General features: G+C 39.2%; 1 protein-coding gene across 1 annotated transcript; it reads left to right on the forward strand.

The window, feature by feature from the left end:
• The first annotated feature begins 6,186 nt into the window (after positions 1-6,186).
• Positions 6,187-26,904, forward strand: ssx2ipa (synovial sarcoma, X breakpoint 2 interacting protein a). The gene is made up of 14 exons (XM_057857978.1): positions 6,187-6,376; positions 10,376-10,518; positions 10,654-10,811; positions 11,004-11,210; positions 11,286-11,396; positions 11,459-11,594; positions 15,680-15,755; positions 15,836-16,016; positions 18,032-18,179; positions 20,985-21,112; positions 21,195-21,368; positions 21,447-21,564; positions 24,725-24,878; positions 25,002-26,904. Exons 2-14 carry the CDS (start codon positions 10,476-10,478, stop codon positions 25,156-25,158), a joined length of 1,791 nt encoding a protein of 596 aa, XP_057713961.1. The 5' UTR covers positions 6,187-6,376; positions 10,376-10,475; the 3' UTR covers positions 25,159-26,904.
• The last annotated feature ends 806 nt before the right edge of the window (positions 26,905-27,710 follow it).

The following is a 27,710-nucleotide window of genomic DNA, read 5'->3' on the forward strand; positions in this document are numbered from 1 at the left end:
CTTGTACTGTCATGATTGTATTTTGGAATCAAACTGTTTTCATGTTGTGAACATCATCTTTTTACCTGCCTTAACTCTAATACAATGCTCATTAATTAATACTAACTACATCCCAAAACATATTTTTAATACATTTGAAGACTTGTAATGTAGATATGTCTAAAATGTTTAGTAAAAAAGTTAAGGGACCGATCTCATAGAGTGGGTAATCTTTTAATCTCACACCAAGGGACAATTTTGAGTTTTCAACTATCCTACCATGCATGGTGGGAGCACACTGGAGTACCCAGAGAAAACCCAAACAAAAACGAAAGACATGAAAACCCCACATAGGAAGGTCAAATTTTTAGATGCACATCATCATTTAGATGCACAGGATGTAAGTGAACGTAGCGTACAAGCACAAAACTTCACAAACAGATAACAAAGACTGTTTTTTTATTCATTATTATTATGATTGTTGTTGTTTCAGTCTATTTTTATACAGTAGAACAACAGGGAAAAAATGGCTACAATTGCAAGTTACTTGGTAGATGAAAGCATCAAAGAATGGCGTCTCTTTTTAAGGGAGGCAAATCTGTCTATCACTCTGCTCTGACTCCTACAGCTCAAAAAAGGTGGTAGAGTGATAATTATTAGTGGATTATTATGACTATTCACTGATGATAACCATAGATTAATATGTTCAGCTCCTGTACTCATCTATGTGTAAAGTGAGAAACACAGCTGATACTCCAGAAGGAAGTCACCCCAAAGATAGTGGTAAAAAGAGTGCACACTTAACTCTATAAACAACCAGGACCTTCACATTTCAAACTAACTAGTTGGCAGCAGCTAAATATCAGTTTTATTTTAGAGATGGGACGTAACTTTTGGCCGCAAAAACAACAAAGGTAAGGCGTGCGCAGAGATTGTCTGTAGTGTGCAAGCCAGCTTTTGATTTGTCAAACATGGAGCAGTTGGTTGGTTAATAACATGGGACTTTCTGCTGTTAGTTGGGGGCTAGAGCTAACTGTTACTATGAGCAGTGATAAATACTCACTTTCTTGGAAAACCTTGTACATCCATCCTTCATCCATCTATCCATGCTCTGCTCTGTGTGCGTCAGAGGTACACACACGCATGCCGGTAGTCCGGTAACGACCGCGAGCAAGGTGACAGAGAAAACGCTCACTGGATTTTCAGTGATGTGGGTGTTCTCTATATGAAAAAGTGGAATGGATTGGATAACGACGCACTGAAGGAGCTCTCTACCTTACTCTATGAAGTGAGGGAAAATTGACAGATTTATGATTATATTTAAGTTAATAATGATAGTTCATATGTTTTTTTATTTAAACTAATATCCTGGCAACTTCACAGTGGAAAATGTCAGCATTTTTTTTTTTTTTTAAATAAAACAACAAATTATTTAGGTGGGCTTACCTAACAACACCACTGGTGGCAGGAAACCTGCCACACACAAAAAAACAACAAATGTGCTGACTACTTTACAGCATACGTCACTTCCCCCTTTCCTCATTCGTTATAAAGACAGAAGTCAATGTGAATGCGCAAATTCTGCAAAGATGGCAGAGCAACAAAGGAGACAAAAAGTTTTGCCTGAGGAGGGGGGAAAAAAGGGAGGCTACCAGGATACTCAAGAATAAACATTAGCCTTGCTTTGACTCGCTGGGGTGAGCCCACCCTCCACCCTCAACGGAACTCATCAGGGTGGGGGGGTTAGCCACAGGGTCGCTACCGTCATATGCTATTGGTTAGCCACAACTGAATTCATTACTATTCATCCTTCACATAGCTGCTGGAAAATGAAATGTCGTTTAATCCATCTGCAGGTGACCGGGAGATTGATTGATTGATTGATTGATTGATTGATTGATTGATTGATTTTACGACATCGTGCTGGTGTGCACTGGTCCTCATGGGAAACACAGTCTTCCTTAAGGCAAAACACTACCGCTTTTGTCCACCGGCGTCGCTAAAATCGACCAAAACTGAAAAGTTACATAGTGTTGCTTTAAGAAGGTCATGTTGGTGCTGAATTAAAATATATACAGTGCCTTGCAAAAGTATTCGGCCCCCTTGAATCTTGCAACCTTTCGCCACATTTCAGGCTTCAAACATAAAGATATGAAATTTAATTTTTTTGTCAAGAATCAACAACAAGTGGGACACAATCGTGAAGTGGAAGAACATTTATTGGATAATTTAAGCTTTTTTAACAAATAAAAAACTGAAAAGTGGGGCGTGCAATATTATTCGGCCCCTTTACTTTCAGTGCAGCAAACTCACTCCAGAAGTTCAATGAGGATCTCTGAATGATCCAATGTTGTCCTAAATGACCGATGATGATAAATAGAATCCACCTATGTGTAATCAAGTCTCCGTATAAATGCACCTGCTCTGTGATAGTCTCAGGGTTCTGTTTAAAGTGCAGAGAGCATTATGAAAACCAAGGAACACACCAGGCAGGTCCGAGATACTGTTGTGGAGAAGTTTAAAGCCGGATTTGGATACAAAAAGATTTCCCAAGCTTTAAACATCTCAAGGAGCACTGTGCAAGCCATCCTTTGAAATGGAAGGAGCATCAGACCACTTCAAATCTACCAAGACCCGGCCGTCCTTCCAAACTTTCTTCTCAAACAAGGAGAAAACTGATCAGAGATGCAGCCAAGAGGCCAATGATCACTCTGGATGAACTGCAGAGATCTACAGCTGAGGTGGGAGAGTCTGTCCATAGGACAACAATCAGTCGTACACTGCACAAATCTGGCCTTTATGGAAGAGTGGCAAGAAGAAAGCCATTTCTCAAAGATATCCATAAAAAGTCTCGTTTAAAGTTTGCCACAAGCCACCTGGGAGACACACCAAACATGTGGAAGAAGGTGCTCTGGTCAGATGAAACCAAAATTGAACTTTTTGGCCACAATGCAAAACGATTTGTTTGGCGTAAAAGCAACACAGCTCATCACCCTGAACACACCATCCCCACTGTCAAACATGATGGTGGCAGCATCATGGTTTGGGCCTGCTTTTCTTCAGCAGGGACAGGGAAGATGGTTAAAATTGACGGGAAGATGTATGCAGCCAAATACAGGAACATTCTGGAAGAAAACCTGTTGGTATCTGCACAAGACCTGAGACTGGGACGGAGATTTATCTTCCAACAGGACAATGATCCAAAACATAAAGCCAAATCTACAATGGAATGGTTAAAAAATAAACGTATCCAGGTGTTCGAATGACCAAGTCAAAGTCCAGACCTGAATCCAATCGAGAATCTGTGGAAAGCGCTGAAGACTGCTGTTCACACACTCTCCATCCAACCTCACTGAGCTCGAGCTGTTTTGCAAGGAAGAATGGGCAAGAATGTCAGTCTCTCGATGTGCAAAACTGATACAAACATACCCCAAGCGACTTGCAGCTGTAATTGGAGCAAAAGGTGGCGCTACAAAGTATTAACGCAAGGGGGCCGAATAATATTGCACGCCCCACTTTTCAGTTTTTTATTTGTTAAAAAAGTTTAAATTATCCAATAAATTTTGTTCCACTTCACGATTGTGTCCCACTTGTTGTTGATTCTTGACAAAAAATTAAAATTTTATATCTTTGTTTGAAGCCTGAAATGTGGCGAAAGGTTGCAAGGTTCAAGGGGGCCGAATACTTTTGCAAGGCACTGTACAATAAAAGGCCATAAACTAGAATACAATGATAATCACAATAAATAAAGAATAGAAAGCCTTTATTGTCATTATACAGAGTAGAGATTTAAAGTTTCGCCATAATGTGCACCACATAAAACAAAAGCAAAAGTACAATAAGGCTAACATAAAAACAAGTGAAAGAGTAACTAGCTGCAAGTAGTGATATAGTCGTAATATAACAGCACAACAGTGCGTAAAAGACAATTTACAGTTAATTAGGAAGGTTTGCTATTTCTGATCAGCTGCAAAAGAATATGTGAACATTTAAAACAAAAAAAAAAAGTAATTGTTTTAAAAATAAAATCGTAAACACGTCAAAAGTGGGATTCAGTGCCATGCTTTTACCTCACTGCAAAGGGTTAACCACTGAGTCCAAGAGAGTAGGTTTGCATAGGGACTGTAGGGACATAACACTACCAACTTTTCAGGATGTTCAAATTGTCCCCACCAACTTTTAAGCAACCTTATTTGCATTATATAATGAGTTCAGTTATATAGGTCATTTAGATTGTCTTCCCATATGTTGTAAGGATAGAGTACACCATATTATTTTCATTATGACTCTCCTCATCACACACTCATACTCACACAGCCCTGACAGATTCATGTCGACAATATGCCGCCTCCTACGAAGAGGAGGGATATTAGAAGTTATTTTTGGGCCGGCAGCAGTCACCGTAAGTAATGTAAAAAGACATCAATGCTGTGGAAGTGGGGGGAAACACCATTAACTTTCCTACTGAAAGTCCCACCTGCATCAGAGTTAGCATAACATTAAACTGTGTAAACTCGCTAACCTGCAAAACTACTGCGGTCAGGCAGGCCCCCACAAGGGACCATGAAGTCAAGCTAGCCGTCCCTCATTTCGATCATTGTTTGCATTATATGGATTACGGTAAAGCAACGCAGTGGCTTCAGAATGCAAGTCCCTTTATTTGAAAAAAATGGGGAGTTATCCAAGAATGGGTCCACTGACTTGTACATGAACTGACATGTGAAAAAAAAAAATCTGTGAAATGAAATCACACATCAGAATTTCATGAGAGTACTTTGTTTCGAGTCTTGGGGTAGTCTAGTATGCCTCAGATGTAGATCGGTCCTTGGATATCTCAGATTTTGTTCATTAATTTTTCCCAAATCAGTTTTATCTTAAAATACCTTACTTTGAGTCTAGAGGTGCTCCAGTATACCCCAGAAGTGGACACATTCTTGGATAGCTCCCTATTTTTTTTTTTTTTTTTAATAAAGGCACTTCAAGTTAGTAGTTAAAAAATGCATTTGAAAACTATCTTTATTTGATTTATTTACTTTTATTGTATTTTTTTTTTTTTTTAATTAAAGTAAAGTTTGTTTTTGAAACAACTTTTTTGATTGAAGTAATGTTTGTTTTGCGTTTGGGCCACATTTTGGCTAGGACGTGTGTCTTTATTATTCAATCAAAAAATTAGTTGCTTTAGACAAAAAAATATATTTTTTGAAAAGAGAAATCACTTCACTTCCAAAAAAAAAAAAAAAAAAAAAAAAAAAAAAATCAATCATAGAAAGAAAGGTTTTTGAATGCGGAAAAAATATTTGAGACACAAAAATTTGCATTTGAACACTTATTTTTCATTGAAAATGTTTTTTTTTTTTTTTTTTTTTTTTTTTTTTTTTTTGATTGAAGCAACCCTTTTTGAGTTTGGGCAATATTATGGGTAGGACATTAGTGTCTAAATCATTCAACCCCCAAAAAGTTGCTTCAATCAAAAAAATATTTTCATTCAAAGAAAATCAAAATATCATTTGCAAAAATAAAATTGTCCTCTACTAAAAATATGTATATTTTTAAAATGTAATTCTTATTTGAAATTATTCTTTTTTTTAAATTGATTTTTATTTGAGGTTTCACTTTTTTTTAAGTGCAAAAAGTTTTGAACTCACGTTTTTTTAAGTGCAAAGGTTTTGAACGCATTTTTTATTTTTTCAAGTGGAAAAAAAATTTGAAGGCACTTTTTTTGATTGAATCATCTCTTTTGAAAATATTTTTTAATTTTTTGATTGAATAATAAAGACACAAATGCCCTAGCCAAAATGTGTCCCAAACGCAAAACAAAATCAATCAAAAAACTTGTTAAAAAAAAAAAAAAAAAAAAGTTTTCAAATGCATTTTTTGAGTTTCAAATTTATTTTTGCATTCAAACACATTTTTTTATTGAAGTGATTTTTTAAAAAATTGAAAACATATTTTGATAGGAACAACTTTTTTTCATTGAAGCAACTTTTTTTAATTGAATAATAAAGACCCAAATCTACAACCATACACAAGATAGAATATGTTTATTATTTGTTGAAAATAGTATTTTTTGGTCTTATTTTTCTCCTTGACGTATTGCGTTGCACCTGATAGCTTTTTCATTTATATAATCGTCCTAACCAATGAGCGGCTCGCGCACTGGTCGCCTGGCAACACCTCCTCCAATAACATTAGCGTTTGGCTTGGGGCTATCTGTCTCGAGACTTGAAAAACATCACAAGTGCGGCTGCTTATCGCTATTCAATTCTCTCCACTTTTGAGAGTAACATTTTGGACGTGTTTTTGAAATTCAACAAACAGACTCCGCTCACTCGGTTTCCTAGAGTATAAGAATAGTTTCTCTGTGCCAGTCGTTGACCCATTTTACACCGCTGCAGAGGTAAGCGTGGTTTTTGTGACATTGGAAGGAGGAAAATATGAATTATAGCATGTCAACGTGTACGTATTTTATTGTTAGGTTTACACTGGCACGCTTGCAGTTAGGAAATATGTCTTTCCCTTGTTTTTATCGAGGTCATGTAGATAAGCCAGGATTTTAAGACCTTCACCTTACGATACATAACTGAAATACCTCAAATAATTTGAGCTGTTTGTGTGCCATTCGGCGTCGTTTCGTGGTGAATAAATTGGAAAAACTGTCGAAGCATGTTCGACGTCAGCGTTCTCACCAGGTGAGCTGCGTTGCGTTTTGGTGCTGCCGTATGCCTCAAAGAAGGTGGAGCATATTTTCGATTTGCCCTGTTTTAAGCTTTCACCTGTTTTAAAATGTCAATTCCACAATAAATGCCACGCGTGGATAACCGCTTGCTTATAGTTTAGGTGTCAAAGAAAACAAAAAACTTGAGGATAAGAGAAGTATTCCACCCGTCCGAGTCGTTCTTCAACGTGTCACGCTGGGTAGCGTGTGACTACAAGTTGGGCAGTAAAAACAGTGAGTCGATTGCTGTTTAAACGTGTTTTAAGGCAGCCTGAGGGCTAAAATAAAAAATAAAAAAACATGTACTGTAATCAGTTTGTTGTATCATTAGGGAGAATTCTACATTTTTATTTTTGATCTGGTCGCACAATAGGCTAGTGAGTACTAGCAGAGATGGGTAATTACGCGTTACATTTACTCCGTTACATTACTTGAGTACATTTTTGAGAAAAATGTACATTTGTGAGAAAAATGTACTTCTAAGAGTAGTTTTACTTAGCCATACTTTTTACTTTTACTTGAGTAGATTTGTGAAGAAGAAACACTACTCTTACTTTGGGCTACAATAATCATTACAGTTTTTCTCTTTATTCTACAATTTAGATTTTACTTTTAATTTCTTTTTCCAGCGTTGTCAACACCAGTGCTACCAGTTTCACCAATGAGACGTTGCAACAATAATCATGACTCCATTATGCCAATCAGACTCAAGTTTGCCGTTCTATGATCACTCTGGCCTGTTCAATCACATGGTGTCGTTAAAGCACCGTAAAAAATGAAGTGTTTGACATAGAGCGCAGGCCTCAATATTTTAATAATTTAATAATTTATTTATTAATTTCAGACACATTCATCTTCACGAATACAGTTTTTTGCTTTCAAGAAACAAGAAACAAACAAAAAAAAATGTCTGAAAGGGAGTGGGACGAAGAAAACTTATTAAATCCCACCCCAATTTCTCAATTATCATCAAATACAGTGCCTTGCAAAAGTATTCGGCCCCCTTGAATCTTGCAACCTTTCGCCACATTTCAGGTTTCAAACATAAAGATATGAAATTTAATTTTTTTTGTCAAGAATCAACAACAAGTGGGACACAATCTTGAAGTGGAAAAACATTTATTGGATAATTTATACTTTTTTAACAAATAAAAAACTGAAAAGTGGGGCGTGCAATATTATTCGGCCCCTTTACTTTCAGTGCAGCAAACTCACTCCAGAAGTTCAGTGAGGATCTCTGAATGATCCAATGTTGTCCTAAATGACCGATGATGATAAATAGAATCCACCTGTGTGTAATCAAGTCTCCGTATAAATGCACCTGCTCTGTGATAGTCTCAGGGTTCTGTTTAAAGTGCAGAGAGCATTATGAAAACCAAGGAACACACCAGGCAGGTCCGAGATACTGTTGTGGAGAAGTTTAAAGCCGGATTTGGATACAAAAAGATTTCCCAAACTTTAAACATCTCAAGGAGCACTGTGCAAGCCATCATATTGAAATGGAAGGAGCATCAGACCACTGCAAATCTACCAAGACCCAGCCGTCCTTCCAAACTTTCTTCTCAAACAAGGAGAAAACTGATCAGAGATGCAGCCAAGAGGCCCATGATCAATCTGGATGAACTGCAGAGATCTACAGCTGAGGTGGGAGAGTCTGTCCATAGGACAACAATCAGCCGTACACTGCACAAATCTGGCCTTTATGGAAGAGTGGCAAGAAGAAAGCCATTTCTCAAAGATATCCATAAAAAGTCTCGTTTAAAGTTTGCCACAAGGCACCTGGGAGACACACCACATTCTGGAAGAAAACCTGTTGGTATCTGCACAAGACCTGAGACTGGGACGGAGATTTATCTTCCAGCAGGACAATGATCCAAAACATAAAGCCAAATCTACAATGGAATGGTTCAAAAATAAACGTATCCAGGTGTTACAATGGCCAAGTCAAAGTCCAGACCTGAATCCAATCGAGAATCTGTGGAAAGAGCTGAAGACTGCTGTTCACAAACACACTCCATCCAACCTCACTGAGCTTGAGCTGTTTTGCAAGGAAGAATGGGCAAGAATGTCAGTCTCTCGATGTGCAAAACTGATAGAAACATACCCCAAGCGACTTGCAGCTGTAATTGGAGCAAAAGGTGGCGCTACAAAGTATTGACGCAAGGGGGCCGAATAATATTGCACGCCCCACTTTTCAGTTTTTTATTTGTTAAAAAAGTTTAAATTATCCAATAAATTTGGTTCCACTTCACGATTGTGTCCCACTTGTTGTTGATTCTTGACAAAAAATTAAAATTTTATATCTTTATGTTTGAAGCCTGAAATGTGGCGAAAGGTTGCAAGGTTCAAGGGGGCCGAATACTTTTGCAAGGCACTGTAAATAAACTGTTTTCCTGCAACCTGTTTTTGTTTAGTTGCATAGTAGACATTGTTCCCCAGCACATGTAACGGGAGAGCAGAACCCGCAATGTCTATTCCCTCAGTCAGCAAGAGAAAAAAAATATTCTGACTTACTGACACTGAGCAACAACCGGTAGCGGAGGGTTGACCCTTGCAGCTGCAAGCGAGGGATTTCTCCCTGCATTTTTGTGACATAAAAATGGCTAATACTTGAGAAATCGTTTTGAAATCATGACGTTTTCATACCACGGTATACCTTGATAGAATTCGGCCCGCCCGCCAAGCCGCGGAAACGGTGACAGCCGAATGAAGTGCCGCTCTGCTGATGCCGCCTCCGTGAGTCAACCGGTGGGGGCCGACATCCCGCCCGTTCCCTTCCTGTGTTAACCCTTTGTACTGACTCAATGTTCCAAACGTTTGAAGAAGGCTCACCGAAAACAGGTTGACAATTTATTCATTGACAATGGGCAAAAACAGATGACGGAGGGACAATTCTGGATCCAGGGTCGTCAAAACAACGGCTACATAGCAATGTTTCCGAGCAGCGACCCGTTTGTTATCTCAGTGTCTTTTTGAAGGCTGCGGTGGAATGGGCCGGGCCGAAGGTGTGGCTGGGTGTTGTTTTGGGATCATCCCACTGTGGCCGGTTTTGGGTGGTTAGGTTCGTGCATCCTCCTTCGTGGCTGGGACGTGGTTGCCACAGCGACCAACGCCGGTCTTGACGTCCCAAGCGCCCGCTATCAACTTATTATCCGGGCTGGGCGAGATGCTACTTGTTTTAGGACAGAGCGTCCTGCTCTTTGTCCTTGGAGTGGCTGGGAGAACTGATTGCAAGAGTTGGTGCATCAGTTTTGCTTGTGACGCACACGTTGGGCTTCTGTGATAAGATGCCGTTGTGTATCTATTCTGCTTTTCATTAAACTATGGTGTGCTATTTATTTTAGTTGTGTTAGAGTAGTACAAACAATCCTACAGGACATCTGAGAAACGGTACTATTACCTGATTTATTATATTAAGTGTGTTAGAGTAATGCAAACAGTTATATGGTGTGTGCGAGAAAGGTAACTATTCCCTTCAACCTTGAAACCGGTAATCGGCACATGTCTACCCGCAGACACCAGGTGCAATTGCACCCCCCCTAAATTCTGCCCCTGGTTATGTATTTGAAAACCCATTCCCAGCCTGCCTGCTGTGCATCTGCTGTTTAAGCCGACATGGGCTCTACTTCCGCTTAGATTATCCATTGGCGCGCCGTCTCACTGCTGCATGCTTGATTGCAGAACATCCAGCGGGAGTTTGTTTTATCCACTGGCTGACCGCTAATCCTCTGTGGCTGATAACTCATGACCTGGTATCCTAGCATCCTCAAGCGCTAGTGATATGGGAGAGTGGTGGACAACCATGCCAGGAGACACATCTATGGGTAATTTTCCTCCTCTGTTGTCCTTTTTTTCAGTTCGAGGATGATCCAGATATGTAGTCTCGATTTAGAGCAGCAGCCTACTTACATTCATAGCGCAACCCAGATTTAATACAAATTTGGGATTTATTCCATCAGGAAACCATGACATCTCCAGCATATCACATTTAACTATGTCACCGTCAAGGCAGAACAACCTTGCGTCAGCGCAGCCTTTATTCAGAAACTCCTGCAATCTGGTGACAGTGTTTTGTACAGATGACAATGTTCCACAGTGCATCTCATACATCAATCAGGTATGACGAATATTTATAGCGTTATCCTTTCACAATAGAATTGGGCTAGTAGCCAATTAGCTCAATGACTACCAGTATCACTTCAGTTGTATTGCAGGTTTATTTCAAAACTTTTAATTCATTAAGAATAAGAAGCAATCTTGTTTTGTTCTATGTAACAATATCAACTATGCCCTCCTAACACATATACAGGAGCTGTCCTCCCTGGGTCTGTCCTCATACATGGAGGCAAGCTCAGGAGGGAGTGCCGGCCTGAACGTGGTGCCAGCTTTGAACTGCGCCTTTGAGTTGCTGCAGATCCACAGACGCACTATGGTCACTTTAGAGGAGCTTGAGCGAGAGCAGCTCAAGAAGTCCAGCACTTTGGATCACATGCAGATGAGTAATTCAAGACTTCGGGTAAGTGTGTCAGCATGTGCCCTCAAGTTGAGGGTTTCTATTCAAAATGTTTTAAAACTCTTTGACTCTTTTCAGGATCAGCTTGAATTATCATTACGGGAGAAATTGGGTCTCCATGAGACTGAGAGGCAGCTCCAATTAAAAATCAAGACCCTTCAAAGCTGCCTGAAGACAGAGAAAGAAGAGGTAGATGACCCGCTGGGCTCGTTTTCGTCACCCTTTAATATTGACAAATGTCCTGACTGTAGGTTCAGAAGCTCCAGCGTATCGTTGCTAGCCGTGCGTCACAGTACAGCCATGACGCGAAGAGAAAAGAGAAAGAGTCGGCGAAGCTCAAGGAACGCCTCAGCCAGCTACTAGTGGACAGAAAAGATAAGAGACTTGGTGAGAAGATATATTTTTTTTGTATGGTGTGTTCAGTGGCGCCTCCAGAAATTTTTCATAGGGGTGGCCAGATGGGGCCACTTAAAATCTTGGGGTGGCCAAAACTAAAAGCTATAATTTCATTATATTATTGCAGTAAAAAGGTCAGGGGAAAACTATCAGAAAGACTTAAGGACACGGCTACTGATATACTTTGGTGTATTGTGTAATATTTGATGTTACTAATGATTTAATGTGTATAGTCCGTAACTGTTCAGTCAACATTTTGAGTTCCACAACAAATCTGTTTTATTTTGTTATGTATATATTGGGCATAAGGTGTACATTTAACTAGGGCTGTCAAACGATTAAAATTTTTAATCGAGTTAATCACAGCTTAAAAATTAATTAATCTTAATTAATCGCAATTCAAACCATCTCTAAAATGCCATATTTTTCTGTAAATTATTGTTGGAATGGAAAGACAAGACCGATATACTGTATAGACCCTACCCACGTGACATCACAACTCCTTCCTCCTGACTGGTGCCGCCCAATTGTCCGTCAACACATCATGTTTACCTGTTACGGCTACGTACATTCCTCCTATTTACGACGTGTTTTTCTGCTCGTTAACATTAATAATCAAAATGGTGAAGGCGTGTGTGGCGGTCGGTTGCAATAACAGAGAAGATAGACTGAGAAGACGGAGAGACTTGAAGTTCTACCGGATTCCGAGAGACCCGGAGAGAAGAGAGCGAGATGGGCTGCTGCAATTCGACGAGAAAACTGGGCTCCAAACAATTACCACAATTATGTAGTAGTCATTTTATATCTGGTAAGATGCGTTTAATATATATTTAGAGGGTTTTGGGCTGACAACCACAATTAAGATCATTGCTAGGCTAATCGCCGACAACATACACGTATGTATGTAGTGAGAGTACTATCGCTAAACAATATAAACATTAAAAGCCCTAACTCCATTGACAAACGACATGAAATACATTAGACTTGACAGTGGATGTTAGCAATAACAAAAGATTTTGAATTGAAAATTTCGTAACTCACCTTTCCAAGCACAAGATAGATTCCTGCCGAATTTTCGTGGACGAGGACCTGTTTCACCCAACCAGCAACAAAGTATTTACAAGCCTCCAAGCTCTTAAATTTTTTCAAACTTTCGTGAGAATAGGCTGATTTTGTGTGGACAAGATAGTTGTACATATCAGGGTAGCTAGCAGATGTCAGGCAAATACGGCGGAGACAGCGGGTCGAAAAACATCGATTTAGGCATCAAATATGGATCTGGCGAATGGATAAACTGAAGCTTTTCCACATAACTCCTTTTATGCAACGCATCAAGTGAGTTTACGGCATCCGAAAGCACCGGGTCTTCCATGAAATGCATTATAAATTGCTCGATCAATTGAGACCATTGATAATACAGACACAAAATGACGGACAAGGGGGCGGAACCATACAGCGAGCACGTGATTTTGTGACGTCGGTGGGTAGGGTCTATACATTCAACATACTGTACATAAGTACTGTATTTGTTTATTATAACAATAAATCCACAAGATGGCATTAACATTGTTAATTCTTTCTGTGAAAGGAATCCACGGATAGAAAGACTTGTAATACTTAAAGGATAAATGTGAGTTTGTATATTGTGACTAAACATTGCCATCTAGTGTATTTGTTGAGCTTTCAGTAAATGATACAGTAGCGACTTAACTGTTCTGCCCAAATGCATGTTGGGAAGTGATGCAACCATGACTGTGTGTGGTGGCTGCAAATGCTATATCTTCTCTGCGTTGGGTACACTACAGGGTGTTAAGAAAAAGACTCCTGTCATTCTTCCCCACGTCGCTTCCCACAATATTTATGGTTGCTGTGGAGAGATGACAAAGCTTTTGTCAATTAAAAGCACCAATGAACGCTTTTATCTACTCCACTCACTTGACAGTACTGCCTCTTATCTCTGTATAGAAGTAAAACGACACCATTGTAGGCTGTTTGTGGCAATGCGTGAATGAGTCGTACTGCGAATGCATTGCGATAAATATTTTCACGCGATTCATTTAAAAAAATTAATTACCGCCCGATAATGCGATAAATTGACAGCCCTACATTTAACAAAACAAAATAAATGCATTCATTTGGGATCAAATGCATTCATTTGGGATCAAATGCATAACTGATGCTACAACAATCTAACGATAGACTGGCAAGTGGGGTTGCCAGTGGGGTGGCCAACCAATTTATAGGGGTAGCCGTGTAGCCCAAATCCAATTTCAAAGCAGACTCTTTAATGACAATTTAGTTTGAGTTGGTGTTGAAAGGAGAATCCAAACTTTTATATGAAGTGGTTATTTGTGTGGTTTATTTATAAAAAGAAATGAGACAACTTTACTATCAAACAATAACTCGAGTGCTAATATGCTTCTCCAAAACATAATACAAACGGACACTTAAGACACCAATTAGCATATTCGCTAACTAGCTTAGTGCTCGGTGCTAAGTGGAATGTCTTATCAACAAAGATTACTAACAATACAATTGGCTTCATATACTTACCTCTAACGGAGGCACACTGGATCTAACAGCACAAAAGACAATCTAACTCTTGACACTTGGTAACATTACTGATTCAGCAACCCATCGGTGAACTCTCTTGCAGCCTTATTAATAAGTCCAACGCCAGTGGCTCACTGCATATACCCCTTTTCATCATGACTGGGGCTGCAGCGATTATTTTAGTAGTCGATTAATCGATGAACTAGTTAGTTCAAATAATCAAGTAATGAATATTAAAAAATGAAAGTACCTGAGCTGAGCCTCAAACGGTAAAAATAAATAAATGAGGATCTAAGTACAACAAAAAAACAACTGGCTAAATTACACAGCAATAGTCCGCTAGCTTAAATGCTACAAAATTTAAATATAAAACTTTTTTTTTTTTTTTAAACATTGCTCTTAAAAATGGTTCAAACACATATTTCCACAAAAAAACGGCTAAATATACCTATAAACCAGGGGTGTCCAAACTTTTTGCAAAGGGGGCCAGATTTGGTGTGGTAAAAATTTGTGGGGCCGACCTTGGCTGACGTCCTTTATGTCGAACAATATATTTAAGCAAATTTTAGCAATCTATTCTGTGTGTCACATTTGCTTTATTATTTTTTTAATTAATAATTTCAACAATCTCGCAACTAACCTTTGTGCCGTTCTCTTTCGACTCTCGGGCTATGCGAAATACTGCTGCTGTGAAATTAAACTAGCTTCAAGTTGCTTCAATTTCTCGCTACGGATCTTCCCTTGTAATCTTGTCGTACATGTCAGGGTGTCTTGTTTGGTAATATCACCTCACATTGAATGATTTAAAAACAGCAACTGTCTTTTTGCAAATGAGGCAGACAGTTGTTGCGTATTTTAGTGAAGAAACAGTCCAATTTCCACCTATCCTTGAAGCGTCGGCCGTCGCAGTCAACGTTCTTTTGTTTGTTGATTGTCGCCATTTTAGAAAATTGGGAGTAAAGGCCACACGGGGTAATGTTGCTGAGTGCTGCTACCTTTTCGTGGGTAAATGAGGAGCAGCATTTAGTGTTTAAGATACTGCTGACCAGTTTATTAAGTCTGTGTGCGGGCCAGACGTTATTGATTTTATGACAGATGCTGGGGGCCGGATGAAATTTGTCCACGGGCCGCATTTGGCCCCCGGGCCGGACTTTGGACATGTCTGCAATAAACTAAATTATGAATGCATTAGTTCCAACAAAAACTTGGGTTATGTTGGTCTTAACAGGGAGCAGCCGGATTCAGCCATGTGAAATGAGTCACGTCATATTCACTGTTGCCACTAGAGGGCAGTGTATCCACCCAAATCAATGAAACTAAATGCAAACACTATCAAAACCATTACAACGCGACTTTAATTAAACAAATATTCAAAGCAGTATGCCAATGTGAAACGGCAAATTTGTGAGCAAGGCTACAACTAAGAGTTGATTGTACTGTTATGTTTTTTTGCGATCAAGACTGAAAAGCTTTATCGTTACTGCTTTCTGCTCTTGAATGATTTTAATCTTTCTCCTATTCAGCTATTGAAATGCTGAATTGTCTTGGACGAGCAGATGGTAAAAGGAGCCACTGGAAGACCACCAAAGTCACAAGCGGGTATCTGGGAAACCATCTCGTTACATTTTGACAGTTACGAAAAAGTGTCATAACAAACGTACTGTATTTGCTATGTTTAGCCATGAAGAGCAGATGTACAAGTCCGTGTTGCGGGACTACGAAGCCAGCCAGCGCTCACTGCTGGAGGAGAATGCTGAGCTGAAGAAGGTCCTACAGCAGATGAAAAAAGAAATGATACACATCCTGAGTCCACGCCAAGCACCATGTAGAGGAGGAGATGCTGAAAATAGCCAAGAGATGGTAAATATTATGGGTGGGGGGGGGGACAACACACACTGGATTTGGATCATGGGATAAACACTCGGGATGATCTTAGAGATCAAATTGGGTCTCTCCAACAGTTGTGGAATATTACATTCAGCAAGTTGTTATTGGCTGTCACCACTAGGTGGTGCTGTTTTATTCATTCTTTTTCCATGCCGCTTATCCTCATGAGGGTCGCAGTGGCGCTGGAGCCAATCCCCAACTATCCAACAATCATTCATTCACGCACACACGCGCACCTCGGGACAATTTGGAGCATTTAATCAGTCTACCATGTAGCTTTTGGGATGTGGGTGGAAAACAGTTCCCAGAGAAAACCCACACAGGCACTAAGAGAAAATGCAAACTCGACACAGGAAGGCCGCTGCCCAGAATCTCACCCTTGATTTCAGAACTGTAAGGTGGACGTGCTAACCACTCAACCACCGTGCCGCTACTGCTATTATTGTATTATGTAGCATTAATATACTTGCGTCGGCTTCAAAATAGATGCGATTGGGGGTATGAAATATGCAGAAAAGGGAAATCAATCTGCGGGCAGCAGTTACTGGCCTATGTTTGCTGTGTTAAGGTCTACAGTGGCTTGTTGAACTTTTTTGTTGCTGCATGTTATTAAAGTGAATAGAACTAACACCATGACTCGCAGCATTACAAGACTGTGCTTTTATAGTCTTTACTAGAGTTGTCCAATTAAAAACATTTTGAAATGATATAGGATAATATCGACATCTGTTTTTCATCATTGGTTTTGGGCCAGTATGCATGTTGCCTTCAAAGTGAATGTCGAAATCCTTCTGGATTTGTACAAGGGATGGTCACAACTTTATGTAATAAGCATTTATGCTTATTGACCATCAGATATCTCCAAACTAAAAATGCTTGAGATTTGTTATGAGAGCAGACCATTTGCATTCATGGTGCAAAAATTAAATACAATAAATGATGAATTATAAACTCATTACATACCTCATTCATTGTACTGAAGCTGTGTGCCTTCGTTATTTCGAGCCAGAAGCACTGTGTGACCAATATGTGATATGGCACTGCCTTATTGGCACTTTGCACTTAATCCAAAAAAATGATGTTTGCACTATTTTGATTTCAAGAATAGTTGTGCAATATAAGTACTTAATCTTGAAGTTATTACTTTTATCATTATTAAAGCATCCAGTGTGGCATCAAAAAACAATTAGCCATATTAAGTCCACGACCACATATATCAATATCTTTTTGATACCGGGATCACATTTTTGGGATTTGGACAATATCCGGACGTTGGTTATGGGTTAAAAAGTACCGGATTGGCCCGAATATAAGACTGTGTTTTTTGCATTGAAATAAAACTAAAAAAGAGGGGGTCGTCTTATATTCGCGGTCTTGACATTATACCCATTCACGACGCTAGATGGCGCCAGATATCGTTGAAGCAATGTTCTTCATGACAGATCTCAGCTACTCTCAAGTTTAACCAGTTTGCATTATTTTATTGCAATGTTTTCCTTATTCAGATTTGTTTCAAGAGTACAGTTACAGTTAGACTTCACTTTGATGGTTAATGCAGTTTTTGCAATTTTGTTATTTTATCACAAGACTTTGGTTTATTTACATTTCAAAAACCAGAAGCCATTCATTTATGAATGTGATTGCACTTTAGTTTACATATTTAAATGTTCAGATATTAAGATTTGAATGAGGCAAAATAACATGCTTTTTCTCTCAAATATATTGCTATAATAATTTGTTTACTAAAATGAAACTACTCGGCACATTTCGTTCTCTAAATGACAAATCCTGCAAGTTTCCATGTGCCTAACAATGTTTTTTTTTTTTTTTTGCAAGAACTCACAAATAGATTTGGTCTAAAGTGTTATTTTTTTCAGTTGTCAACATTTAGCATGGATATCATCTGAAATTTGAGGCTCGTCTCTCAGCACGGCAAGCGGGCATTTGCACGTTGAATTTAATGTTGTTTTTTTATTTTAAACTCCTAGTTGGATGCAGATGGGGGGGAGAAGACTGGTGACTCGAGCAGGGAAATACTGGACCTGTCATGTGACCAAGCGAGGGAGCAGCTCACCAACAGCATCCGGCAGCAGTGGAGGAAACTGAGGAGCCACATGGAGAAGTTGGACCACCAAGGTATGCAATGCTTAAAAAAAAATTTGCACTAGCAATGAGGGCTAGAAACACCAAAGTTAAACACGTTTCGTGAAACTTCATTACAGAGTTGCCCTGAATACAAAAGGTGTCTCTGTAAATGTAAACATTTTTTTCATTAATTTCTAATTGGATGGCAGACTGTTATATGTGATCATTTCAAATGTTGGTTTTCATGACACTTTTTGCTTCACTCATACCTTCAGTAGAGTCACCACCAGTGGCGGAACAAATGTAAACAGGGCCTGGGTAACCAATTATTCGCGGGCCCTCCACACTTTTGCTGACGCCTCAAGACAATCGTTCAGTGTGTGTGTGGTGCAAGTGGAAATTTTTTTGCGGGCCCCTCCAGACAAGCGGCTGGCAGAGATATTTTTTAAAACTTGAAGCGGAAGTTCAGGATTTTTTACATCAGGCTTAATCTTCGAGTTAGCAGAGGTTTGGTTAGTTGGTGGGGTTGATTTCAACAAATTCAGTTTTGTTTAGGGCTGCAGCTATCGAATATTTTAGTAGTTGATTAATCGATGGACTAGTTAGTTCGAATAATCGAGTAATCGGAACATGAAAAATTAAAATACCTGAGCTGAGCCTCAAACGGTATAATAATAAAAAAAATAAAAATAAAAAAAAATAAAAAAAGAGGATCAATGTACAACAACGAACAAGAACAATAACTTACATAGGAAAAAGTCCGCTAGCTTAAATGCTATAAAATGCTAGTTTTTTTTTTTTACGATGCTCTTAACAAATGGTTCAGAAACAAATTCCCACAATAAACGGCTAAATATACCTATAAACAAAATTATGAATGCATTAAAAAACATTACCTCAAACAAAAACTTGGCTTACGTTGGTTCTAACAGGGAGCAGTTGGATTCAGCCATGTGAAAAGAGGCAGACCAGAGGGCAGTGCATCCACCCTAATCAATAAAATTAATGCAAGCACTTTCAAAATAAACCATTACAACGGCACTTAAATTTTGTTGCTTTGAGTATTCGTTTAATTAAATTCGAATATATTTTTCTAATCAAATACTCGAGTTAATCGATTAATCGTTGCAGCACTAGTTTCGTTTGCAAATTATTTGTTAGTTTAAGGGCTCCGGAGTGGCTAAGCTAGCGGGAGTCAATGGCACCATTATAGCATGCTAAAAAAAAACGATACAGATCTACGAAAAGATCCAACATAGTCAAATAAATTCAAAACACAGATCATTGTTTCAAAACACCCATGTGGCTAAAACAATGTCACACCAAACTGCTGCAATTATTTTCATTCTGAAGGACTTTTTTTTTTTTTTTTTTTTTTAAGATGCGCACTACAACCCCAATAAACAGGAGTGCTTCGGTCACTCGTTCTCACGCTGCATTCGAGGAAGGTGGGAAGTCGGACTTATCCCGCTCGGAGGGTACCAGTGGCAACCTTAAAGCATTCCAAGCGAATGTAAACAGCAAAGATGGCTGATTGCCACATGTTGTTTATTTGGGCCTTCAAAAGACATTTTGACCTCAAGTAAACCTGACTTCAATTCAATTCAGTTTTATTTGTATAGCCCTACATCACAACAAGGTTGTCTCGAAGGGCTTTGCAGAGGCAATATGATACACAGTCGAAAACAGTAGATGAATTAAATAAAGTTCTAGTCCAAGCCCTGGGCATCCCTCATCCTTAGACCCTCCATGTCGGCAAGGAAAAACTCAAACACTCTCTGGGGAAAAATGAGAAACCTTGGGGAGAACCACAGTCAGGAGAGATCCACTCCCAGGACGGATAGACAAGATGCACCAGGACTGCTAATGGGAATTAGCAGACGGAGTTACAGTTTATAGAAATGCAATAGAGTGAGGGAACAGGAGGAGGTCCATCTAGCCAGATGAGACTGGGGGGGGGCAACGAGGATGTCCATCCAGCCAGGGGTCCGGATAGTCAGGAGGCTGCGGCTGAAAAATAGCCCCTCCCCAGAGGGGAGGGGAAAAGGGGACACCGGGTGACTAGTGATGAAGAGACTAGTCAACTAGACATTAAAATTAGAAAAGAGAAATAAAGAAAGACCAGTGGTTGGTAGAGTGAGAAAAAGGAGATAGGACTCAGTGGCTGTACTTCCCCAGCATTATAGCTTCTAGTGCAGCTTAGACTGAACTGTGAGTCTAGTCCGATTTCAACTAGCCTGACCATAAGCTTTGTCGAATAGGAACGTTTTTAGTCTAATCTTAAATGTACAGACTGTGTCGGCTTCTTTAATACTAGCTGGAAGCTGATTCCATAGAACAGGAGCTTGGTAGCTAAAGGCCCTAGCGCATACTGTACTTTTAGAAACCCTGGGAACTACCAGTAGACCTGCATTCTGAGACTTCTCACACGCGATCAAATAGTAAAGGCATACTAAGTATATTTTTCCAGATCAGATGTTGGAAACTGACTTCCCACCTTCGTCAAATGCAGCATTAGTCTGCTGAGTTAACTGACGGCCGGCTACAAGGCGAAATGTGCATTTAGAGGCTGTGGAAACATAGAGAAGAAACGTAAAATTTAGAGGCCTTTAGAGGGCCATCCCCAGGGCCTCCTGAAATTCCGCCCCTGGTCACTTCATATTTAAAAATTAAAAAAAATTTAAAATCCCAAAATAGTTTTGTAAAGTTTATTATTTAGAAGGTATTTTTTCCCCGATTTTCTCAATGTTGAGGTTTGCTCAACATGAGAAATATTTTAGAATCTTTAACTTCACCACTTTCGTACTGTTCAATATCGGCGGGTGCACTTCAGCTTTGGATGTTTTACGCTCAAAGTTCAAAATCAAGTGGAATCCGATCGAGAGGTGATCCCGAGGGAAACCCATGAAGATGAAATGGAGAAGATGAGGCGTGAAGTGCAGCAGTGCAAAGAGTTCATTCACACGCAGCAGCAACTCTTACAGGTCTGTCTTGTCTAAAAAGATTGTAAGCAGGGGAAAAAAAGTGTCATTTACAATAAAACGATACTGTTCGTACGTTTTCCAGCAACAGCTAAACACGTCATTTGACGAGGAGACTGCAGAGCTTCTCACTGACTGCTACACCTTGGAGGAGAAGGAGCGGCTCAAGGAGGAGTGGAGGCTCTTTGAGGAGCAGAAGCGAAACTTTGAGCGGGAAAGGAAGTACTTTACCGAGGCAGCTATCCGCCTCGGCCGAGAGGTGTGCCGGTTATTCCCTTTTCACTCTTTTTAGGTAAATTTTCAGTCAAATTTGAATTTCGGTTGCATCCTCTCTCAGAAAAAAGTCTTTGAGGACGACCGTGCCTCTTGGCTGAAAAGTCAGTTTTTAAACATGACGCCCTTCACCAACCGTAGTCGATGCTCCTCGACTGATGGTTACTCTGCTTTATCCATTAGTAAGTATTTCTTTAAATGATGAATAACACCCATGGGCCACTGTCTTTTGTACCTCCTAAGTAGATGTGTGATGGGCTTTTTTTTTAAAATTTCAATTGAATTATGTTCTTTCTAAATCTGTACCTATACTTAAGAAATAATTGGATCTGAAAACAGTGGTGGATGACGTACTCACTTTTTTCTGAAGTAAAAGTACTGATAAAGGGGCAAAACAAATTACTTCAGTAAAACTACAAGTACAGTGCTGGCCAAAAGTATTGACACAGCTGCAATTCTGTCAGATAATGCTCAATTTCTCCCAAAAATGATTGCAATTACAAATGCTTTGGTAGTAATACCTTCATTTTTTTTTCTTGCAATTAAAAAATACAAAAGAGAATTGGGGGGTGGGGGGAGATAAATCATTATCATTTTACACAAAACTCCAAAAAATGGGCCGGACAAAGTATTTGCATCATTTGAAAAATCATGTGATGCTTCTCTAATTTGTGTAATTAACAGCGCCTGTTACTTATCTGTGGCACATAAAAGGGTGGTGGCTAGAGCTGGGAATCTTTGGGCACTTAATGATTCGATTACGATTCAGAGGCTCCGATTCGATTATAAAACGATTATTGATGCACCCCCCTCCTTTTTTTAAATTTTTAAATTTTATTTTTATTATTATTATTTTTAATGTTTTGTACATTAGTTCCAAAATTGTTCAAAAATCCTCTCAGGCTAAACTAAACTACTATTTCAGTATCAAGTTAACCCTTTAACACCGAACATGTCGGCAGCGACGCGTTTACGCATGTCGTCTTTGAAGCTTCGTCACGCTGTAATTACGTCACCCACTTGCCGCTGGTTGGTCTCATTTGAAAGTGTGGAAGTTGATGTCCACACCAGTTTTTATTTGAAGTCAATCGACCAAGAAAAACGGGAGATAATGTCGTTTGAGTTTTATAGTTTTATTGCACTCATAAATATGCATTAAAACATTGCATGTACCATGTATCTATCTCCATATTTCCATCATTTCTTGTCCTTTTTCAAAACCGAAAGCAGCACAAAAGATTGCATATCCCAAGATCCGTTGTGATGTCAAGAAGGGCGAACCGAATGTGAACATTTTTAATTGCCGAGCTAGGCGCCAACTAAGGAAAAGGAGGCATGAACACCGGTTGGACTGCGCGAGCGACTTTGAAACGTGCAGAATGAAATCGAAAACTAAATTTAGCGCAAGCTAATGCATTTTTTCATCAACTCAAGGAATAAGATGAGCTGTATTTGTAGTTTTTCTCGGATTAGTCGGCGTCTCGGCGAGTAGAAGTGACAGCAGCGCTCAAACGGCAGAAGAGTAGGCTGTGTGACGCAGCTCGGTGACCTGTTCAAAAACAAAACTTTATTGAGTGCGCAAAAAAAAAAAAAAAAAACTATCGGGTCGCATGCCTGAAAAATTTGAATTGAACTGAACTACTTGTAAATATTTTTGAAAATACTTTTTTTAAATGTTATATATATTTTTTTCTTCACTATGAATCTTTTCTATTTTTATATAGATGTGTGTTCGAGAAGCTTGATTGTATGTGCGTATACTTAAGATAAGGTGATGGGTTCACAAAAAGATATCCTCCAAACCCTTTTTGTATTAGTGAGAAAAAAAATTATATATATCATCTATTATGCACTGTATATAACCTGTTTTGACCATAGTATGTGTAAAGGCCAAAAACGCCTATGACCATACCAGCTGTTTGTGTTGAATAGTCAAACATAAAACTATTCAATCTTATTTTTTTCAATTGAATGTTTATCATAACAAGTTGAATAAATATTATCAAGCTTCAAAACGGTTGGTCGAGCATGTTTGGTTGTCAATGGGACACCAACATTACAAATTTTGAACAAATATTTGGGATTTTTTTGTCTTTTTGGGTCCAAAATGTGGATTATAATTGGTCAGTGAAGAAAACAACAGTTTGGACATGAAGTTCAAGGTGTCCTGAAAGAAGGGACCCAACTTGGCCATTGTGAACAATTTTTTCTTTGAAATATAAAGGCAACATCAAATGCATGCAAATTCGGCCAAAATAGGCTTAGGTGTTAAAGGGTTAACATATAACAGCAGAGGTTGCGCTAGACATTTTCATTGTCTGTCATTTTGACTGACAGGGTCATAAAAATCCGGTCATAATCTATTAAAACCCGTCACTTAAATTTTATGAAGTCTGAAGGCTACCGACAAATTTTGCAGCATAAACTAGGGCCCAGCGTGAGAAAGCTGGGTCTCCCTCAGAGGACATGGGTTTTCCTGCAGGACAATGACCCAAAACACACTTCAAAAAGCACTAGAAAATGGTTTGAGAGCAAGCACTGGAGACATCTAAAGTGGCAATGAGAATGAGTCCAGACCTGAACCCCATAGAACACCTTAGGAGAGATCTGAAAATGGCAGTTTGGAGAAGGCACCCTTCAAATCTGAGACCTGGAGCAGTTGGCCAAAGCACAACGGTGTGAAATTCCAGCAGAGCATTGAAAGAAACTCATTGATGGATACAGGAAGCAGTTGTTCGCAGTTATTTTGTCGAAAGGTTGTGCTACCAAGTATTAAGCTTAGGGTGCCAATACTTTTGTCCGGCTCCAGTTCTTTGTAAAATTTTGTGTAGGTTTAAAATAACTCTTCGAAAGAAAAAAACGCAAGGAGACTTGTGTTCTTTTGGTGAAGACCTCGAGCCCGCTACAATAACAACAACAACAACACCGTCACGCCTCTGCACTTCACACTACGACGCCTATATGAAATGTCGTCAACAATAGGCAAATAGGAGAGCAGAATCGCGTTACTGAAGCATGATGGGAAAGATTATGACCAAAAGTGCAGCAGGATTTTATGGTGAGACATTTAATAGCAGGAAATACATGCATATCTTATACAGTACTGTACTGTATTTTTGCCTCACGTATCCTGAAATTTCTCTTGTAACAACAAGAAGCAACATTTTCCCATTGAGGCGTGTCGAAACCTGCAAATTCTTTGTTGAGATGTTTTGTAAGTAGAGGTACCTCTGTATATCCTTGTCCAAGTTGGATTTTCTTGGTTTTTAACTTTGGCTGCCATGCTAAGTTGAAAATGTAGTTGCTGTATATGCTAGCCTGTTTTATTGCATTGCATTGCAGGAAGTGAGCCAGAGAGAAGAACGTCCTCTTCAAAAAGCCAGCTATCCTCAAACTGCACGCCATTCTCCACTCCTAAGCCTGCGCGGGCTCAAAACGACACTGTGCCATCCACTGCTGAACTTTACCGGACACTCCGCCTCATTCCAGATTCTAGGTACACTGACATTTATTGATGACCTACATTAATCTTAATAGTGCTTTAACACAAGTGAAAAAGCTATTTCCCTCCAGGGTAGCAAAACTATTTCCACACACACTTATAATTCATTTACTCCAGTTTCAGTCCCTCTGGGTTTTTAAATGGAGGACAACGGCGAGAGGCCTGCATCATCCCCGATGACGTCAGAGACTCACAAGTCAAGGCCAAAAATCGAGTCTACAGAGAAGACTTGAGTATATTTTCTCTCAGGGACGATGAGAACAGTCTAACTTAAAACACCCATGCAATTCACGTGCTTCTTCCTTTCTAATATGGCTGAACAATCTTTTGATATTTTTGACTGATCGGACATACATACTGATCAGTTGTCAAATGAACAAGAAAGCACTTTAAAAAGAAACATCAGCACTGAAAAGTCAAGTCAGAATTTTACCAAGTAATTATGTTTTGTTTTTGTTTTTTTAACTTGACATCCTATATTGTTTGAATTTAACAAAGGTATTTAAATCTACAATCAGAATGTTTAGCACTTTTCAATTGCACTTTGTCAATATGTGCTGGTTTAAGAGTAAATAAATATTTTTTTTTTTCTAAGAAACTGGATTTCCCCCCACTCTGTATTGATAGCACTCCTCAAGTACCACTCTTTCTAATTGAAGACTAACATTTTAAATTTTGTATCTAACCAAATTCAGTGCTACTTTACCTACCTTCGGCAAAGCAAACACTTGTCAAATTTAAGAATACTTGTATAACCTACCTGTGTACCACTAACGCTGGACCAGCTGAAATGGAGGAATGCCGCAAGTAATGAGGGAAAGTGTTTAGGGCTATCGATTAATCTATCGATTAGACTAATCGAGTAATCGGATTACAAATATTTAACGCGTTACAAAATTTTAGGATATGTAAAACGAATAAGTGTTTATGCTTCGAACAATATTTGTTTTGGCTTGCGTGGGTTACTTTCGAAAGAGCATTAAGTACAAAATAAAATTCCTGAGTGTTTCTTCAATTATACTTTCATTTCACAAGAGCAATCAGTGAATTTAAAAAGAAATTATCCGAGCTTAGCCTCAAACAATATCAAAATTAAAGGGTATGTCATGCCCTGGGAAAATGTTAATATTCCATCATTTATCCATAAACGCATGCCTTTTGTATTCATATCATGCCACTTCGTGTAATTACACACAAGAAAATGAGAGAAATTTGGCTCGATTGTCAAGCTAAAACGACCGGCGCCCGAGATCTGGCAGATTGTGTGCGTGACGTCACGACAAGTGAACAGAGTGCCACCGGCCACTAGGGGGGCAGCGCCCGTCTGCATCAATATAATTCCTTCTAGTGAGGGGAGAATTAGGAGTGTTTTGAGCTGTTTATTCTGATGCATTGTGTTCGTCCTGCACATATTCCAGGTTCCCTCATGAAGAAACACCCCTCGTTGTCAATAAAAGAGAATTCAGAATTGACAGTCAGGGGTGTTTCTTCAAGAAAAAGGCTCAGTGCTTTAATACTGAATGGCAGCGATGATGGCAGACAATTTCGTTTCTAGTTTCAGCGACGAATCCGACATAGAAGGACGTAACGAATGTTCATCTAATGGTGACGAGGAGAGTTACGAAGCTTTAATCGGTGTTTTAGGTTACCAATTTGAGCCCAAACGAACGCCAATGCAGCGTAATGAAACGGTCATTGAGGGGAGCAATGAACTGATGAAACAACGGCAGCAGATCGTGTGGGAAACACCAATGATTTGTTTTGCATTTCTTTTTGTGAAGCTGATACACAGTGACTGCAAAATAAAGGAATGCATAGAATAATTATCATTTATTGCGCTATCATAGCTTTTCGCTCTGCCAACAGACAGAAATATGAATGGGATCAGAGGATTTGTTCTATATATTTTACGAACGATAATTTATACACGTGTCCAGTCCTGTATCCAATGCGTGACATTTTTTTATTATAAAAGAGTACTCACTCTGGCCATTTCGAGCTTGGCTGCTCCCCTCCTTTGCTTAGCCTTAGCTTCCTTAGCCAGTCATCGTCCTCTTTCTTGATATCTCGGGACATTTAGGTGGCTGCGCGTGTATGGTCGGCACTGCATCTCCTTTTGAGCAGCAATCTTTTAGCAAAATCTGATTTCACTTGTCCATAGTTCGAGGAGCTTTCAGGTGGAAAATGCGCACCATAGAAAAGCGTGCCGGAGGCTGTGTCTAGAAAATTAGCCCTCTTTGCACGGACGAACTTTACCCGTTGTCTGCGTAGTCCAGCTTTTTTTTTTCGCGTTCGGGAACTCATGGATACTATATTCCGATAAATAACTATTTGTACACCACATAGCACAGCAGTTTTGAACCATTTTTGTGATGTTTTCGTCAAACAAACCCCAATGCTACTCTCGTCGTTAAAAAACAATGGCACCTGGCTCCGCCTCGACTGTCAATCACTGTCGTGACGCCCCCCCCCCCCCCAACACTTTCGGGAATGTTCGTCATTTTCGATCTATTTTCGATAATTGCACATTAATGTGATTGATTTTTTTGTTAACTTTATCAATATTTGTTATCTTGGCACATAACTGTTCTATTGATGTCTCACACCCCCTTTGCCGCTACATACCCTTTAAAGAAACTAGGATCTAAGTACGACAAAAGACTAACTTGCTTAGCAAAAGTCTGCTAGCTAAAATGCTAACTTTTTTTTCCTTCACAATGTCCTTAACAAATCATTCAAACACATATTCCCACAAAAAAAACTGCTAAATATACTTCTAAACTAAATAACAAATGCATAAACAAACATATTAGCTCAAACAAAAAC

This window comes from Corythoichthys intestinalis, chromosome 14 (assembly GCF_030265065.1).
Source record: "Corythoichthys intestinalis isolate RoL2023-P3 chromosome 14, ASM3026506v1, whole genome shotgun sequence".
Taxonomy (NCBI): domain Eukaryota; kingdom Metazoa; phylum Chordata; class Actinopteri; order Syngnathiformes; family Syngnathidae; genus Corythoichthys; species Corythoichthys intestinalis.

Excerpts from the sequence above, each read along its gene's own strand:
- ssx2ipa (XM_057857978.1), top strand. The coding sequence starts at position 10,476 with ATGGGAGAGTGGTGGACAACCATGCCAGGAGACACATCTATGG. Across the intron at positions 16,017-18,031 it reads CTGAAAATAGCCAAGAGATG|TTGGATGCAGATGGGGGGGA; the intron begins GTAAATATTATG and ends TTAAACTCCTAG. Across the intron at positions 18,180-20,984 it reads GGAGAAGTTGGACCACCAAG|TTCAAAATCAAGTGGAATCC; the intron begins GTATGCAATGCT and ends TTACGCTCAAAG.